At 45.6% G+C, this 17,957-nt stretch overlaps 1 protein-coding gene across 1 annotated transcript in view; it reads left to right on the top strand.

The window, feature by feature from the left end:
- Nucleotides 1–14,437, top strand: part of Ropn1 (rhophilin associated tail protein 1) — a 32,604-nt gene extending 18,167 nt beyond the window's left edge. The window contains exons 2-6 of the mRNA XM_075955423.1: nt 541–668; nt 3,626–3,743; nt 4,957–5,118; nt 11,843–12,018; nt 13,652–14,437. Of these exons, the coding sequence (XP_075811538.1) occupies nt 553–668; nt 3,626–3,743; nt 4,957–5,118; nt 11,843–12,018; nt 13,652–13,718 (639 nt within the window). The 5' untranslated portion in view covers nt 541–552 and the 3' untranslated portion in view covers nt 13,719–14,437. The remainder of the gene's footprint in view (nt 1–540; nt 669–3,625; nt 3,744–4,956; nt 5,119–11,842; nt 12,019–13,651) is intronic.
- Nucleotides 14,438–17,957: the final 3,520 nt, after the last annotated feature.

The following is a 17,957-nucleotide window of genomic DNA, read 5'->3' as shown; positions in this document are numbered from 1 at the left end:
ACACACTATACGTATGTAGATTTGGGGATGACATATTAAGGGATGTTTTTGTTTACTTCTGCTGGCTTCTATTTTTTAAGTACTTGTGTTTTTTCATGTAAAGGACATAATTATTTACAGCACAATGTAGCCAGGCGGTGGCGCACGCCTTTAATCCCAGCACTCAGGAGGCAGAGGCAGCAGATCTCTGTGAGTTCAAGGCCAGCCTGGTCTACAAAAGCTAGTTCCAGGACAGCTAGAGCTGTAACACAGAGAAACCCTATCTCAAAAAAACAAAAACAAACAAAACAAAGCATACAGCACAATGTAAAGATCAGTGTCTCTCCTTTCTAGACTGCATATATCTTGTGGGCTAGCCTATCATCCAAAACAAGTATTATATCAGGTCTGTGGGACCTCTTATTCCAGACCGCTTTCTTACAGTTCATGATTGCTATACTCTGGTTTCTCTTCAGATCATATAAATCCTTCTCCTTTTACAGTTCGTGATTGCTGATGACTCAAATACAATCCCCGTGTTCTGTTTTGTCTTGCGCTTAGGTGAAGCGATCAATGCCTCAGACAGACAAGCAAGTATGCATCCCACCGGAGCTGCCGGAACTGCTGAAGCAGTTTACCAAAGCTGCCATTCGGTCGCAGCCTCCGGATCTCATCCAGTGGGCGGCAGAGTAAGTTGTTCCTACCAGAGGGCAAGGGTGAGGAAAGAGGGTTTGTGGGAAACCGAAGAGGTTGGCAAACCCTCAGTCAGGCAATCAGGCTGTTAAGGAGAAGCTGAGTTTTAAAAATAAATGCATCAAACAGAGAGAGGATGGGATGCCCTTCCCTAAGCTCGTAGCAAAGGAGGAAGTAGGCCAAGTGTCCTGGGGTAAAGACTACCAGTTAGTTTACCGTCACACTTAGCACACGACCACCTAGGCCATCCTTGCCTCCCATCAGCTTGTCCTGTTTGGAAGGGGCCTGGGAATCTGGCTTGCAGCTCAACTCACCTTTCCTTGGTTTACGCCTCAATTTATCCTCTTCTCACCGCTAGATGGCAGCAGTACACCTAGTGGGGCGGTGCGCGATTCCAAAGGGAGGAGGAGGAGGTAGTCTCTCTCCGAGCTGGTTCCCTCTGATTAATGAAACACCTTCCTTCATGGCTGTGGAAACTCAAACCTGTGCCAGAATAAAGACGCTTTGCATCCCGTCTGGGGGGTGGTGGAGGGGGTCTGTTATTGATTAAAAAAAAAAAAACTAACTAAAACTGATCCCTCCCCTCTGCATGAAGATGTCCGTGGTCACATGACTTTCTGGAAAAAGAGGCAGAACTGGGTGACGAGGTCAAGTTGGGCTCCACGGTGTGCCTCTAGCACCCTTGCTCCTCGAAGGGCCCCTGGAGGCTGCTCAGTGGGTGAACTTACACAGCGGGCTGACCTCACCGTGGCCGCTTCACGTAGAAAGCCTCTCAACTATGAAACTGCTTTTTACACGTGCCTGCTGCAAACTGGGCAGCCTCGGTGCCTGATCTGGGAGCTAACAAGACGCTCCCAGGTCCTTTTCTAGCTGTTTCTCTCACTGGCGGGTTACTTCCTTAGCGGTGCCTCTGCGGGAAGATACCTCGGTCTGTGGAGGGAAAGGGCTTGGGGAAAGAGAACCTGGGGTGTGTGGGGGTGCGTCCAGCAGGTGGTGGAGACAAGCTGTGGAGCCCTTTCAAGAGGCATAAACTCCCCCGCTCCCAGGTTGAGCCAGTAGGAAGCCTTTGAGAAAGTAAAGCCCTGGTGCGATTTAAAAGGCCTAAAGGGAGTTGCTTTGCTTAGTCATGACTCCCGTGTCGTTTTCTATTTTGAACTGTATGTATTACCTCTAAGATTACACTTTAATGTCAGAAGACTAATTTCTTTTGGCATAGACAGATTTTGTATTATGCCATATGATTGCTTAAAACTCCATTTGATTGTTCTTGTGCTCCTCGGTTATCGGAAGAAAAATGACATTTCTTGATATTGTCCCTGACATTTATGGAGAATAACTTTCTGCCGCTGTAGCCTGCTTGCTCCATACTGTGTAGTGTGATAGATACACATTTTTTTAAGACATCCGTGCAAGATCAGTCTGTACTTCAACTGCAGTCAAAAAGAGCATGGTCTAAGAACATTCTGCATCCCATTTAGATATCAAAAGCTCTCAACCACTCATTTTCTGTGGCTCCCAAATTTGTAGGGTTCCAGCACATGGAACGCCATCAGGTATCTCCAGGATAAAATAAGTATTTAGTTCATCACACGCAGGAATTTCCTCCCCCTGTGCCCCAACAATGTAGAAGCCAACTCTCCGGGCATCAGCGGGGCAGATGCCAGTTTGTCCTGCAGCAGGCAGTGTGAGAGCCTAAATCTCTCCAACCATAGCCGTGGCATCATTCACTTGCAAATGGAGCTCAGAGATTTAGAGGGACGAGTCCATGGATGCGGCTTTGTTTCCGCCTATTTCTAACCAATAACACAACTCAAATACTGTTCCTCCGAGAGTGCCAAGAGTAACTCCACCCAGGTACATCTGTATAATGGTGCCATGGTATTGCTATTCCTGCCATTTCATCTCCTCATCTGGTTGTAAAGTCAGAGGCCACAATCCCGTTCTAGGTGTCCCATTGTATCTGTCCCCACCCAAACACTGGTCTGCCTCCAGAGAGTTCCCAGGTAAAGGCTCAAAAGCATCAAAGTATTTCTACAGCTGAGGACCTCCAGCCAGGGACTAGAAGTTACTGTTTGGATCCACGTCTCTTTAGTCCTGCTTGTCTTGTGTCTCAGAGATGAGCAATAGTTAGCTCTGTCATGTATACTGAGCCTACAGAGGCCTTTTATAAAACACGCTCTGTATTTTATGCTACCTGCTCCTGAAGAAAGGAATGGAGTGAGGGCAGGAAGGGGCGGATGTTTTGATGGGGACAGACCCTGGCATCTTGTTGCCCACGTCCTCTCCCTGTGGCAGGAGGCTGATTTCCTATCATGCCAGTCTTGAAATAGGACCTGACCTGTCTTTCACATCACCCCCAAATCAAGTCCATCCCACAAAGCTGCGACACACAGCAGCCATATTTAAGTAAGTTCTGAGGGAAGAGAGAAGGGGTGCCTTGTACGCACCATATCAGGTTGTTTTATCCCCTCCTTGACGTATCTTACTGCGCTTCTCCCCTTTGCTGAGGTCCCATGCCGGCCTCACTCACCCCCGGCACATTCCATGTGCTCTTGTTTTCATAGACGCACCTTGCCCCCACCTGCCAAACACACACATACAGATATCCTATAAATGTCCTAGGATCTCCGTTTGTCTGTGCGTGTGAATAAAATACTAAGAAGGGATGGGCGGGGTGACTGAACATGCCTCGGGTGATGGCTTGCCAACGTTTTCTTGATTATTCCCCATTATTCTTAGAGAAAAGAAAACCCTTTCATTCCCTAAGCGTTCTTCATACCTTAAAGTGGAAATAACACAATCAGACTTTGTCCGTATGCAAACGAACTAAAGGTGGTAAAATACTGCTTCTTAACTACTCACTTCCTCCGAAAGGAAAAGGAAAGAAAAGTAAATAAACTATCGAGCGGTCACTGGAGCCTGCGAGCCTTCCTCTACTCCCTTTTCTCTGCAGGTATTTTGGGGCCATGTCCCGTGGAGAGATGCCCCCGGTGAGAGAGAGGTCTGAGCAAGTCACTTTGTCCAACTGGGCTGAGCTGACCCCCGAGCTGTTGAAGGTCCTGCATTCTCGGGTATGGAGAATTCACGGATGGTGTGGAGACTGAATGGGTTCGGCACGGGTTACCTGTGCTTCTGGCAGGCAGGTAGCCATCAGCGCTACCCCCAAAGTTTACTAAAGCCTGGCCTAAAAGGGCTTCCTTCAGAGAAACAGGAATCAGTATGGAAGAAACTGATGGATGATGGGCTGTCTCCTGAGGTCACCACAGATTTCCCCGAATCTGGAAGACTATTTAGGGGCTCAGTGGAATGAATGCTGCCTAGCCTAGAGATAGTAACTCCCCAGGCTCCTCAGCATCTCCGTGATGGATCCAGACCAGGAGAGATCTCGCACAATCTGGAGAAGGTGCAGACTCTACTTTCACCACTGCCCAGCCTTCAGGACAAAGCGTACCAATCCCCACACATTCTCCCAGGAGTTGGCCTGTGATGGGAAAGGAGGGACTGGCTTGAGAAACTGGTGGTTGGTCCAGTTCCCAGGATATGGTTGAGCGGCATGGTGCCCCACTTTAGGGGAGGCTTGGGTGACCGGGGACCCACTGGAGCTTGGGTTCCAGAGTTCCAGCTTTTCCCTGGGCTCAGAGGCCCTGGCAAAGGGTTGGGACACTTAATGGGGCATCTGCACCTCACCGTGCCATTAGCTAACTGCCACCCATCCTTTTCCGTCCGCTTTCTAACTGCCGAGTTTTCTGTGGAGTGAACATGGCAGAGCTCTCAAGTTCCTGGACCCAACAATGTTAGACATCCATGCTAAACCCTGTAGGTCAGTCATCAGGTACCACATATCACTCTTTCAGAGACAGGAGGGATATATATGTATATATATATGTATGTATATATATATGTATATATATATATACAGGGACTAAGTGCAGAGAACCCTGTATAGTCTGAGAGAGACAATGTCATTCTTGATTTATTAAAGGTCTCAGGCATTTTCTTCAAGCCTCTGTCGACTTGTCTTCCTTACACGGGCAACCTAAGAACAAAACTAGAGACCATAAAGGCATCATTTACAAATGGAATGTACTATAAATGGATCTCTTGACCATAATTCTGATGTCTGGAATTTAAAAATATTAAAACTGTGTCACAGCCTCGCAAAGATAACTGTCCAGTGGGATCCTCTGGCCTCTCCAGCTCCCCACCCCCCTCCTAGTGCTGGGAAAACTCAGGGCATCTTGTTTGAGGCTCTCATGTGTCTCTTGTGTGTCCCCTGTCCTGAAGGTTGCTGGCCGACTGATCATCCATGCAGACGAGCTGGCCCAGATGTGGAAGGTGCTGAATCTCCCAACAGATCTGTTTAACAGTGTGATGAACGTGGGTCGCTTCACGGAGGAGATCGAGTGGCTCAAGTTTTTAGCCCTTGCGTGTAGCTCTCTCGGAGTTGTAAGTGAGCTTTGCTTGTGTGTCTGTACTGTGTCTCCCAGGGCGGAGGGCTGGCATGACCCGGCACATTGGTGTGTCTGTACTGTGTCTCCCAGGGCGGAGGGCTGGCATGACCCGGCACATTGGTGTGTCTGTACTGTGTCTCCCAGGGCGGAGGGCTGGCATGACCCGGCACATTGGTGTGTCTGTACTGTGTCTCCCAGGGCGGAGGGCTGGCATGACCCGGCACATTGGTGTGTCTGTACTGTGTCTCCCAGGGCGGAGGGCTGGCATGACCTGGCACATTGGTGTGTGTACTGTGTCTCCCAGGGCGGAGGGCTGGCATGACCCGGCACATTGGTGTGTCTGTACTGTGTCTCCCAGGGCGGAGGGCTGGCATGACCCAGCACATTGGTGTGGGTGAAGCTCTAGATTCGGTTCTCAATGTGCAAAAGACAAACTTTGAAATGTCCCATAACTTTTCTCTGGGCCCGGAAGGACATCTGCTCCCTTTCAGCTCCCCAGAGATGGTGAAAAGAAGAACTGCCTTTTGTGCCTTCTGCTCTCTGAATTAGGTCATTTCCAGACTCAGTGATCAGAACCAAGAGGTGTAGGGAAAGAACAGGGCAGCTCTCACCAGGCTCTGCAGGAGCTGGCCAAGTTTGGCTTCGGGTTTTTTGTGACTTTTAATCATTGCCCTCAAATGAATTTTCAGTCTGTTCTTAGTTCATGATTTCTAGCTGTATGATAAGTCGTGTTTACTTGTGGGGTCTAAATACCTGGAAGCCATGCTGGTGGCGACCTTAGAAGGGTGTTCAGCCTGATAGAAAACAGCAGGCAAATACAAGTGGACGGAAGAGTCAGAAAAACAGAAAACAAAGAGGATTTGAAATAATCTTTTTAAAGGGGCAGGAAAAAAGAAAAGGTTTAGATTTCTAGAATCATAATCTTAGAGAGGGGAAGTTCATACCAACTCAGGCCTTTTCCAAATTAGTTTGAAAATTGGAAAAGTCCTTTTCCTGTTTTGAAAGAAGGAAATGCTGAGGTCAGCTTTTATGTGCATTTAAAAATGAGGTATCATCTAGGTGGACTCACATTAGTCACTGATAATGAACCAAAATGCATCAGGAATGTTTTTGTGAAAGTGAGTCTTCACTAATTTCTAAAGCCCCGAGATACATGTAAAAGTCAATTAGGAGATCATTGCCTCCACACAGGCCAACAAGGATGAAAAAGGAACTTGGATCTCTCAGCACAGCCAGGCACGATCTTGGTCTTTCTTTTCAAATGTGCTCCGAACACGTACTTGGCATTTTTGTTTCGGTGTAAATTTAGCAGAAATATTGTAATCCAACTTTTGCCGTGGGTTTCCTCTGCAACCGATTCATAATCATTTCTCCAGAGAGGAGGAAAGAGAGGAATATTTGTGGGTTTTTTTCATTGTCTTTCATAGAAACATTACATAATGAATAAATGGCTGTTCTCCAAGGGCAGGCGGGGGGAGGGGCGGGGGGAGCGGGAGCAAACATGGCAGGGCAAATGCCCTGTCAACAAGGATGAAGCTCACATTTCTTGGGGGAAGAACCTCAAGGAGTGAAAGAAATCAGAAAAGCAAACTACTTTAAAATGCACACATTTTATTAAAGTCTCCTAAGTCTGCACTTTATTAACACGATGCTCTGAGATCCTCTTTCTCTGTTAATTCTGACCTTGATCTGCCCCATCTTCAAAGGATAGAGTAGGAACTGAGTAGCTCTGATCCAATCTTAGCGCTTAGATTGGTGCCGCAAATGAAACCGCCTCCAGATAAACGCTGCCTCAGGGGTTCCTCATGCTCTTCTCCAAAGTAGCAATGCAGTGCTTTAGGGAAGGGCTGATCAGGGATGAAAGGGTGTGGCCTCTTTAGGCCCTCTGGTCTTCACTGCAACGCCACTGTAGCTTTGGCCTTTGCATCTCTCGGTTTGGTCAAAGCATCATAATGGTCCCCACTAGCCCATCCCAGGTTTCCCTGGTGTTGCGCTCCCCCTACCCCCACCAGTGTTTTGTGTACATTGTCCTCATCTGCCCCCTGGCTTTGGTGTGTGAGATGGCTGAGTCATCTTCATGTCCCCATCCCTCACAGTAGCCTGGGGGAGACTTTGGAAAGCCACAACTCCTTTTCTGCTTTGCATATCACATACTTGGCAGGCTTGCTCTGATGTGCCTGCCTCCCAAACTTGGAGGAAGCCAAGAGGTGAGCTGTGTTTTTCTCCATCTCTTCCAAAACAAGGATGTTGGATCAGGTGTTCTATAAGGTCCAAACTTTCTGTCCCACTTATCTGCTTCCACCAAAACAGCCTCATGACCATCATTTGTGCCCACCCACACGCAGAGGTGAAGTCAGCCTGGAAATATAGTCTATACTGAAGGTGCCTGTGAACCCAGGAAGATACCTATACTCACTTATGTCATGCTGGAGCTTAACTGTGGGGCTGCTCCATGCTGTAAGCAGTCGGCTTGTGTTCCCTGAACTCATGTGTTGAAATCTTGCAAGGAGTGGGGCCTGAAGCCACAAGAGTGCAGTCAGTCTAATAAATGGGGATTGGAGGAGGTTGTTTACCCCTCCACCATGAGAGACTACAGCAAGAAATCACCACCTAAGAAAAACAGGTCGCTGTCAGCCCTGGATCTTAAACCTCATAACTCCATAACTGTGAGCAACAGATTTCCGATTTGTACTAAATCTCTGAGTCAAAGATACTTCTTCATGATAGAAGCCTGAGCCAGCTGAGACAGGCAAGGTGTCACCATTTAGTAGAGGGTTTGCAGTCCTTCTAGCCATATGTCCTTGGAGACCAGTCTGCTAGGAATTTTTCCTTTCTTTGCAGCAAGTTTTGGTCTTTTATCAGCTGGGAAAGCAGGTTTTGTTCCCATTGGAAATGTCTACCTACTGGAATTTTTACTCCAGTAGGCACCAGGAATAGTGAGTCCAGTCTTGAGCTCTCTGGACCTAACATGTGTGGTTCCACATGGCTGGCAGACCTGTATCCTCTTCCTGTCCAGCTTTCCTCCCTCCAGGCTGCCATAATGCTACCTGCTGTTCCAACAAGAGTGCACATAAAAAGGAAGAAGTCACGTATGGAATCAGTGTATTCATGCCTGAGTTTAAAACAAAGTCTTATATGATGCTGGAGGCTGCTGCTATGAAGTATCCTCTCCCCTCACACGCACACACACACACACACATACAAGCACACAGACACACATACATACACACAAACCTGATGAGAGAGAATGTGAAGATCTGTTTACATTAAAATTGAATTTTTGAGAAGTTCCACTCCGAGAAGTTATTTAACCATTGTAAACAAAGAGTGTTCTTATGTTTCCTGTCCACCCAGACCTGAATAATCACATAGAAACTATATTAATTGCAACACTGTTTGGCCAATAGCTTAGGCGTATTCTTAGCCAGTTCTGACATCTTAAATCAACCCATTTCTATTAATCTATGTATCGGCACAAGGATGTCACCTACCAGTGAGGTTCTGGGTTCTGTCTCCTTCAGCAGCTATATGCCATCTCTTTGACTCTGTCTACTCTGTATCTCTGTTCAGATTTCCTGCCTGGCTTTACTCTGTCCTGTCAGGCCCAAGCAGCTTCTTTAGTAACCAATGGCATTAAAACATTCACAGCATACAAAGGGGAATCCTACATCAATCCATGATCTTTTTTTATTATTTAAAATATTTTATAGTTTTATGAAGAGAACTGGAGATCTGGCTCAGTGGTTAAGAGCACTTTGTACTACAGAGGACCTGAGCTCAGTTACTGGAAGTCACTTCAGGCTGCTCCTAACCACCTGCAACTCCAACTCCATGTAAACCAGCTACAGCCTGGTCTAGACTGTGAGGAACTTACACTCATGTGCTCATGTGCACATGCTCACACACAGACACATAACAAAAACCAAAAGTATGAGGCTGTTAGAATTTAGAGGTCGAAAGCACCTAGTTGCTTGCAAGGGCTGCAACAACTTACCACCGGCTGGGTGGTTTACACAACAAAAGAGTACTGTCTTACCATCCTGGAGGCCAGACAGTTCAAGGCGGTGATGTTAGCAGGTGGATTCTTCTGAAGCCTCCTCTTCTGGCGTCTGAGGAACTTCCTCCTCCAGTGTCAGAGCCTGTACATTCTCGCCTACCATCCCTGCCACACACTACCCACCAGTCATGCCGAGCTAAGGTCCACCCTGCTCATCTCGCTGCAGTTTAATTCGCTTTTTAACGTTTATGGTGGGTGGCATTTTGTTTTGGTGTTATGCTTTTTGACAGCAGGTCATTATATCACTCCGGATGGTCTGTCCATCCTCCTGCCTCAGCCTCCTGAGTGCTTCAATTATAGGTATTCACCATTTCGTTCAGTTCTCATTAACTCTTTAAATTCTGAAATTCTGGGACTTAAGAACTTGAGTGGAGGATAGTTCAGCCTATAATAGCACCCCCAAAAGAGGACAGCACAGGAAGTATGGGGACAGAATTATATTAGGAAATACCGTGGGCAGAATTATGCAGCTCAGTAGACACACACACGCATGCTTACAAATACACTCCAAATCACTTTCATCTGACACTTAGGCCTTCCCCACCCACCGACAGCCTCACACATACATATTGCCATCCGACCCCACCCCATGTTACAGAAGACATGTAACAGGAGACTGACCTGTTTCAAAGCTATAAACCTCAGTAGTTTTTTGACACCTAGGGTTTATCATATTTAAACTGTTACATGTTAAAGATCCTATTTTATACAATGTGAGTTAAATGGATATAAAAATTAACTATTAACTCAAAATGCATAGTAATTAATTAGGGCAAAAGACCTTTAAAAATCACTGCCATTCAGTGAAACCGTCTCTAGGAAGATGAGCCAAATTTATTCACATCCTCTTAGGCCTCACAGTTAAAGAAGCACCATCCAGACAGTCTGCATTCTAGGAGGGGATGGGAGCTGAACATCCACAAAACCTCTCTGGCCAGTCATGTAAGGACATACAGCAGCTGCTTCATCATCCCAGGATGCTTAGCTCACCACTCAGGACCAATTCTTGACTGAGCCCTGGAGGATGTATCTTTACATTGGCAGCTTTAGCAAAATGTGTGTGTGTGTGAGTGAGCAAAAATAGGTCATTTTTCTGATACTGTAATAAATCTCAGACCAAAGACAATTTGGGGAGGAAAAGAGTTACTTCACCTTATACTTCCATGCCCACAGCCCATCACTGAGGGCAGTAAAGGCAGGAAAACAAGCAGAAACCATGGAAGAACGCTGTTTACTGGCCGGCTACTCATTATTGGTGTCAGGAGCTTTCTTATACAGTCCAGGGCATCCTGCGTGAGGATGGTGCCTCCATGGTGGACTGTGCCCTCTGACACCAATTCGTCATAAAACAGACATGCCCACAAGCCAATCTGATCAAAGCATTTTCTCTATTGAGGTTCCCTCTTCTAGGTAGTGCTAGGTTGTGTCAAATTGATGATAAGAACTAACCAGGACTATTTATTAGATGGTTTTTCTTAAGTGGATCCTCATGAAGAATGGGTGTCTATCTTGTGGGCCTCCTATCTCTTTAGAAATATTACACTTCCCTCAACTCTTCTCCTATTATGGGCTTTGCCCCAGGTGTGTGTGTGTGTGTGTGTGTGTGTGTGTGTGTGTGTGCATGTGTGTGGTGTGTGTATGTGTGTGTCCTATATTTATTATATATATTTATATAGGTAAGTAGGGAGAGGGAGATCTCTACACTTTAGGAGATAAAGTTGAAAGGCAATAAATATTTTTAATTTTCTTTTTTTTCCATTTTTCATTTGCTCACTATGCATGCGTGCATCTGCACAGGGTCAGAGGCCAGGCTGCAGAAGTTGGCTCTCTTTTAGGAAAAACTGGGAATAATAAGTTGATGTCTCAAAGGGTCTACTAAACTTTCTTAGGAAATGCTAAGTTACATAGAACAGAATTTAGCTAAGGAGCACTCGGTTCTCTTATCAGGGAGAGCAGGATTCTGCTCCTGGTTGACACCTGCCTGGGAAGAGCAGCCTGGGCTGGCTTGAGATAGCTATAATAATGTTACACTGTAAATCTCCCCACTTGTTCAAGCATCAAACCTTGGGACATGTTTAATTACTCAAAATGTAGCTGGGGACTGGGAAGCTGCATACACCGCTGGGGATGGCTGTGCGAGCCTGGCCCCCTTCTGTGCATAGCCAGAACTACTCTTGCACGGATTAAACCTTTTTCCTTTAGTAATCCCTGTGCCCTTGGTGTGGCTCCCCACTGGGAAGGCATGGGAATGCCATAACACTCTCCAACATGTGAATCCTGAGAATCACCCTCAGGCCACCCAGCTTTGTATGCCCAGCACCTTTTCTTACCACACCATCTCCCTGGCCCAAGAGAGTGCTAATTTTATAGAATGAAAAGTCGCTTCTCCTTGGAAGAGGTTCTTCTAATGAAGCTTACAAATATCTTCAAGTATTTTTCAGTTTATAAATCAAATTTGCTTCCAGAAAGAAAGGCAAGACATGCGGTAGTCAGTGTTTAGAAGGAATGGGTTGATTGACACGTTAGCTTTCTGGAGTCTTGGGTTTTCCTCACTCCACCCTCCATGAGCAGTGACTTTGTTTTCTTTCCTGAGTCTAGCCTGTTCTCAGGGCTCTAGCCTGGAAGAGTGATTTTCTCCTCCTCCTGTCTTACGGTTTTCTAGACCATTGCCAAAACTCTCAAGATAGTGTGTGAAGTGCTGTCTGGCGACAATGATGGAGGATCGCCCCGGATCCCCTTCAGCACCTTCCAGTTTCTCTACACGTATATTGCCGAAGTGGATGGGGAGATCTCTTCATCCCATGTCAGCAGGATGCTCAACTACATTGAACAGGAAGTGTGAGTAAACTGTTGGCAAGGGAGAGCAAAAGTGTACTGGCGGGGACCTAGGGGCGAGGCTGCTGCTGACAGTCCCTGTCATTGGTAGCTTCGTCTACAAGTCTTCATTTTATAATGACGTAAAAGAATTCATATTCGGTAGAAACTAAATTTCATTTTTTTTAACTTTGATATAATTTCCTGGGCTAGCAATATCCCAGTAATGTGCAGTAATCTCCCCTGATACTGATAGATGCACCACATCACAACTAACAACCAGCTTTTTATATTGCTAGGGAAGCGATACTTTATAGTTTACTGTGTGGCTGATCTGGGAGGGCCCAGATAGGTTGGGGGTATTGAGTACATTATGGACATTTTATTTCTTTAAAAAGAAAAGATTCTTTACATTTTAAGGTTTGTTTTAATGATGAAGAGGTGGCGGCCATGCGCAGGTGACTTGCGCCCTTGGAGGTCAAAGGTGCCAGATATCCTGAAGCCAGAGTTACAGGTGGTTATGAGCCAACCAGCATGGGTGATAGAAACTCAGCTTGGGTCCTCTGCAAGAGCAATGTGCACTCTTAACATCCGGGCCATCTCTGCAGCCCCTCCACGTGGTCTTTTCCCCTTACAACAGGGATTCAAAGACTTGCTCCCCATTATAAGTCAAGGAACATCTGCATACTTTTCTGTTCTGAGGAACATGAAATACTTACTGGGAAAAGGAACAGTCTAGGAGAGTGACCCGTGGAGGGTTTCAGAGGTTAATTGAAGCAGCCCCCACCTGGAGCATATTAGAAGCACAGAATCCAAGGCCCAGGAACTTGTGTCTTAATAAACCTGCCAGCTGCCTCTGCACGAGCTTAAGTTGACCAATGGAGGAAAAAGAAAGCACAGGAAAACAGAGAAACCAAAGAGAAAGAGGAGAGGGGAAGGGAGGCAGACGTTTAGGCAACCAAGACTAAAGGGAAAGGGGCCAGCAAGGTGACTCTACTAGTAAAGATGCTTGCTGCTCAGGCCGGATGACCTGAGTGTGATCTTGGAGCCCGTATGTCCTGATGGCTTTCCTATTGCTGTGAAGAGACACTATAACCAAGGCAGCTCACAGAAGACAGAGTTTATTAGAGTCTTGCTTACAATTCCAGAGGGTTAGAGCCATGGCCATTATGGTGGGAGAGCATGCCACAGGCATATTGCTGGAGCTGGAGCTGGTGCTGAGGGCTTACATTTGATCCACAAACATAAGACAGAGAGAGCTAGACACTGGGAATGCCGTGAGGTTTCTGAAGCTGCAAAGGCCACCCTTGTTGATGATATGCTTCTTCCAACAAGGCCATACCTTCTAAATCATCCTAAACAGTTCTACCAACTGAGGACCAGACACCCAAATGTCTGAGCTTAGGGGTGCCCTTCTCATTCAGACCACCATACCTGTGAGGATAGACAGAAGCAACTCCACAGAATTGTCCTCTGGCCTCCACACATACATTGTGTCCGCACAATAATATTTTTGATTAAAGAAAAAGAATAAGAGCCTTTGGGGCAGCAGCAGTGAAATTAATTTGGGTGATGTATACATATATAAATATATATAATATGCTTTTTTAATTGCTCGCTAAATCTAATTCCAGATATCTATTTTTTTCCCAAATAGAATTGGTCCTGATGGCTTAATCAAGGTGAATGACTTTACTCAAAACCCTAGGGTTCGGCTGGAATAAATGCGCAATTCTGACTGTTTTAAAGGAAGATACAGAGATGTACTTCAGAATAAGTGAGCTCCAGACACCACCCAAAGTCAATTTTCTTTTACAACTGGCACAACTAATAAACAATTAGCCAGGAATGTGTGGAATTCAGGTGTAAGGTTGCTGGGACAAGACACTCACACTGGTGTAAAGGTGGCTCACACAACTTGGCTACAAAACTCATCTCCCGTCACAGCCAGACTGAATTTTAAAAGGCAGAAGGCCGACTGCTGTGATTGTGATGCTTTGTGATTGCTGGGTGTCATTTACATAAGGATCCTGGTCATCAACTTTTGCTCATCCGCTGCTCCATTTGCTCATCATGCATCTATTCATTTAGTTACCACTTTTTATTGAGGTATAAGGTGGCAAGGTAAAAGTTAAAGTACTCAGTTGAACATGAATTTCAGATGAATAACAAAAAATTTGTGTAGCACAAGTTCTAACAGGTCTTAGCAATGAAAGCCCAGAGTCAGATACTGGGGGAAATGCTGAGATCAGAGAGACAAAGGAGCAAAACCACAGCCACTTTACCCACTCAACTTCACCGCTGAAAAGAGACTGAGCTCCTCTCTCCCGCTGCCTTAACACTTCCTCTCTCCTCCCAGCCATATCACTTCCTCTCTTCTAGCCTTATCATTTTTTCTCTGTCTGTACAGACGTCCAGAGCTCTATGGTTAGCTAGTGGCTAAGCTCCACCCTCTAATCTTCAGGAAAGATTTATTTGTACAAACAATATCACCTTTCCCCTTTTATTGTCTAAAAATTTTTAAAAAAGTTATAATTAATATAAGAAACTATATACAATAAATACAATAACCACAATATATACAGGCAATAAATACATCAATAATGTCTAGTCCATTAACAATAGACAAATTCAGAGAAAATACTCCATATCTATCCTATTTTGGTGAGTCCAAAAGGTTGTACCTAATTCACTTTCTATTCTAACTTGCATTACCAATAAGACTATCTTTTTATGTCTCTCAACCTTATATATTTTACATTTCTTCAGTGAATTTCTTTTCTGAATCTAGTAACAAGGAAAACTAAAACTATAGCTATAAAATCCTCAATCCAATCAAAGACCCAAAATGAAAATAATAAGAAGCAGGAAGTACAAGCCAGCAACTTAAAAAAAAATGTGAGAAATGACAAAAAACAGCTGGCTGCCTGGAGTCACCCACAGTTCCTCTGCAACGTTGGGGCAGCCATCTTTTAAAAAAAGTGTTAGGCTGGACAGTGGTGGGGCACACCTTTAATCCCAGCACTCAGGAGGCCAAGGCAGGTGGATCTCTGTGAGTTCGAGGTCAGCCTGGTCTACAAGAGCTAGTTCCAGGACAGGCACCAAAGCTACAGAGAAATCCTATCTTGAAAATAATAAAACACACAACAAAAAAAAAATTGTTGGAGTGTGTGTGTGTGCGTGTGTGTGTGTGTGTGCGTGTGTGTGTGTGTGTGCGTGCATGTGCCTGTCCGTCCTAAGGTTTGCAAATGTGGAAAGTTAGGGGACAACCTGTGTGTTGAATCAGTTCAGGATTCTACTCAATTTTGTTAACAGTCCAAGGGTCTTGATCAGTTTGTTTTCTCTGCCAGTTAAAGACAGGAAAAATCTTAAATGTGGTGGGTAGCAGCTGAGAAATCTCAACACTGCAAGCAGAAGCTAACAGAACTGGCAGTTGAAGAAACATACATACAGCAGGCTCAGAGAAAGACCCTCTGCTAAGTGAATGACAGACTAGGAAACCCGAAGCCCAGCTTCTCCCTATGGGCTGCTGTTTGTTTGCTTCGTTATTTTTCAAGTCTTTGAAGGGTCTTCTGTCCCAAGCCTAGAGTTGGTCCACTGGAAGGAAAGTAAGATGGTTGATTGGTCGACAACTGGTATGTAGACATGTCCTGATCCCACCTTGAACTTGACACGTAAGTCCATCAGCAAGGACCTACTGGCAGGAGAAAAGCCCACAATGCCTTTGTTTCAAGATGCCAGGCTCTTGTCCCAGTTGCAAGAGCAAGAAAAAAGCCATCCACTTTGGAGCTTCACTGTCTTTAGTAGTCATGGTCCCTCTCCTTGCTTGCTGATCAGGGAGCCCATCTAATCTCTGAGTGCCCCAGTTTGAAATGGGGGTCTCTTATTTGCTGCTTCTATGTGCCAGGCTACCTGGCCCACAGATTTCCCTGGCTTCTGCCCATCTCCTGCCGGTCTCTCTGTAGAAACACTAGGACCACAAATGTCTGCAGCCGAATCTAGCTTTACGTGCATTCTGGATATTCATACCCTTGCGTGGCAGATGGTCTACCCACTAAGCCACCTCCCTAACCCCACATTGCTGCTCAGTTTCTGAGATAACATTGGCTGTCTATCATTTCCCCCTATTCTCTGTGCTATTGATTTTGCTAAGCCTACAGTACTCACCAGAATCATGTTCTCCAGCAAATCTGCCGAATCAGTCATGGTCAGCATTCACCCCAAGGATGGGAAACAGCATTGGCCTCCAGTGCTATGCTGTGTGTGTTAGTCACTTTGCTGATGCTGTCATAAAACATCAATCAAAAGCAACTTAAGGAAGCTGGTCTCAACTGAGGTGCACCCCACCCCTCACAACCTCCCTAAACAGCACCACCAACTAGGGACCAACTGTTCAAATGTCTGTACCTATGGGGCCAGTTCTTGTTCAAACTCTCCTACCATATTAACTAAATGTCACGTTAACGATTGGTATGGGTCGACTATGAAGTGCTAATCACAGGCTCATCTAACTGGGGAATTGGTTACCAGGTGACAGGCTTTTGGGAAGTGATGAGGGGTGGGTTTGGGGGTCTCTTACCTCATCAGTTAAATACCCCCTGGATGGCTTCATTGCATAGCTTCATTGGGAGCTTGTAAGAAGTGGAAGATGGGGCACAGATAGGAGAAGTAGGCCACGGAGCCTGTGCCTGGTGGACATACCTTGCCATGGCCTCCTCTCGTCAGCGGCTTGCATTCTCAGCTGCTTCCTGGCTTCTGTGATGGAGCCGCTGTGCTCTGCCATGCCCTCTCCACCATGACAAACAGAAACTGCAAGCCAAGACTCATCTTTCCTCCTCCAAGTTGCTTTTCTCAAGTATCTGGTCACAGTGACACAAAAAATTGAATACAATAACCGTAACCAATATTTATACTTCATTTACCATGTACAAAAAAAACTATAGGAAACATGCTTAAGCGTATTCTCAGATTTTTTTCTTTGAATCAATTATATAAAAGCTGTGCCATTATCTCATTTTATAGATGTAAAAATTGTCTTAGAACAAGTAGGTTTTTCAGTGTCATTGAAAAGCAATTTGAATCCAGGTCTGTGTGACTCTTAACCTGTGCTGTTTTGCTTACATGCTCGGGGCCTGACTACATACAGGACCTGCCTGGAAAGGATTCTGAGCTACCCCTGTATTTAAGTCAGAGTAAGTTATAAAGGAGACAATCCTAGGAAGCATGAGGAGGGGATACAGTGAGAAATTGTGAAAAGAAGTCAGTCATAAAGGGTGAGTTATCTCACCTGTTAGCCGTGAATCCCAGTTGTGCCGAGGACCTCTGGCAGACAGTGTAGGACATACGTAGTTGTCCCAGCCTGGAATGTGATAAAAGCTCTTCCCCTACCATTGTTGAGGGCCGCTTCCTCACCAAACCCCTATCCGTAATTGTCAAAAGGCTTAACTTTCTCACGTTGTTTGTCTAGGCTTGCTCCATTTGCGGCAGAAACTGCTCTCAGGCAGGAAGTCACAGGTATACGCAATGTGCAACCATCAGGATCCACGGCAGGCTTTACAGAGACTTAAATGAAGTTTTAATATTTAATCGTTGTTACTGCTTCTCCATGGGCCTGACGCAAGTCCCTGGAGGCTGTAGGGCAAGGTATGACTGATGAGGAGATATATCAGAATTCACACATGACCCAAAAGCCCACCCCTGCACCCACACTGCTTAGGTTGATCCTTGCTGCCAATACCTGTGTCAGACTTGTACCTCGGGCCTCTCTTTCACACTCAGTAGTTTCGGAATCCTAGCATGACCCTGGCTAAGCTGTCAAACGGAACTCCTCAGAGCAGATGGTATGTGTTTCTTCCTTAAAAAGAAAAAAGAATACATTCAGGAAGCAATAAACTCAGGATTTTATAAAGAAAAAAGAAGTGGGTTCTTTTTCCCCTAAATTAAGCTATTTTGATTAAAGTGAA

This window comes from Microtus pennsylvanicus, chromosome 1, assembly GCF_037038515.1.
Source record: "Microtus pennsylvanicus isolate mMicPen1 chromosome 1, mMicPen1.hap1, whole genome shotgun sequence".
Classification (NCBI taxonomy): Eukaryota; Metazoa; Chordata; class Mammalia; order Rodentia; family Cricetidae; genus Microtus; species Microtus pennsylvanicus.
Note: the sequence above shows the minus strand (reverse complement) of the source record. Positions and strands in the feature narration are given on the sequence as shown.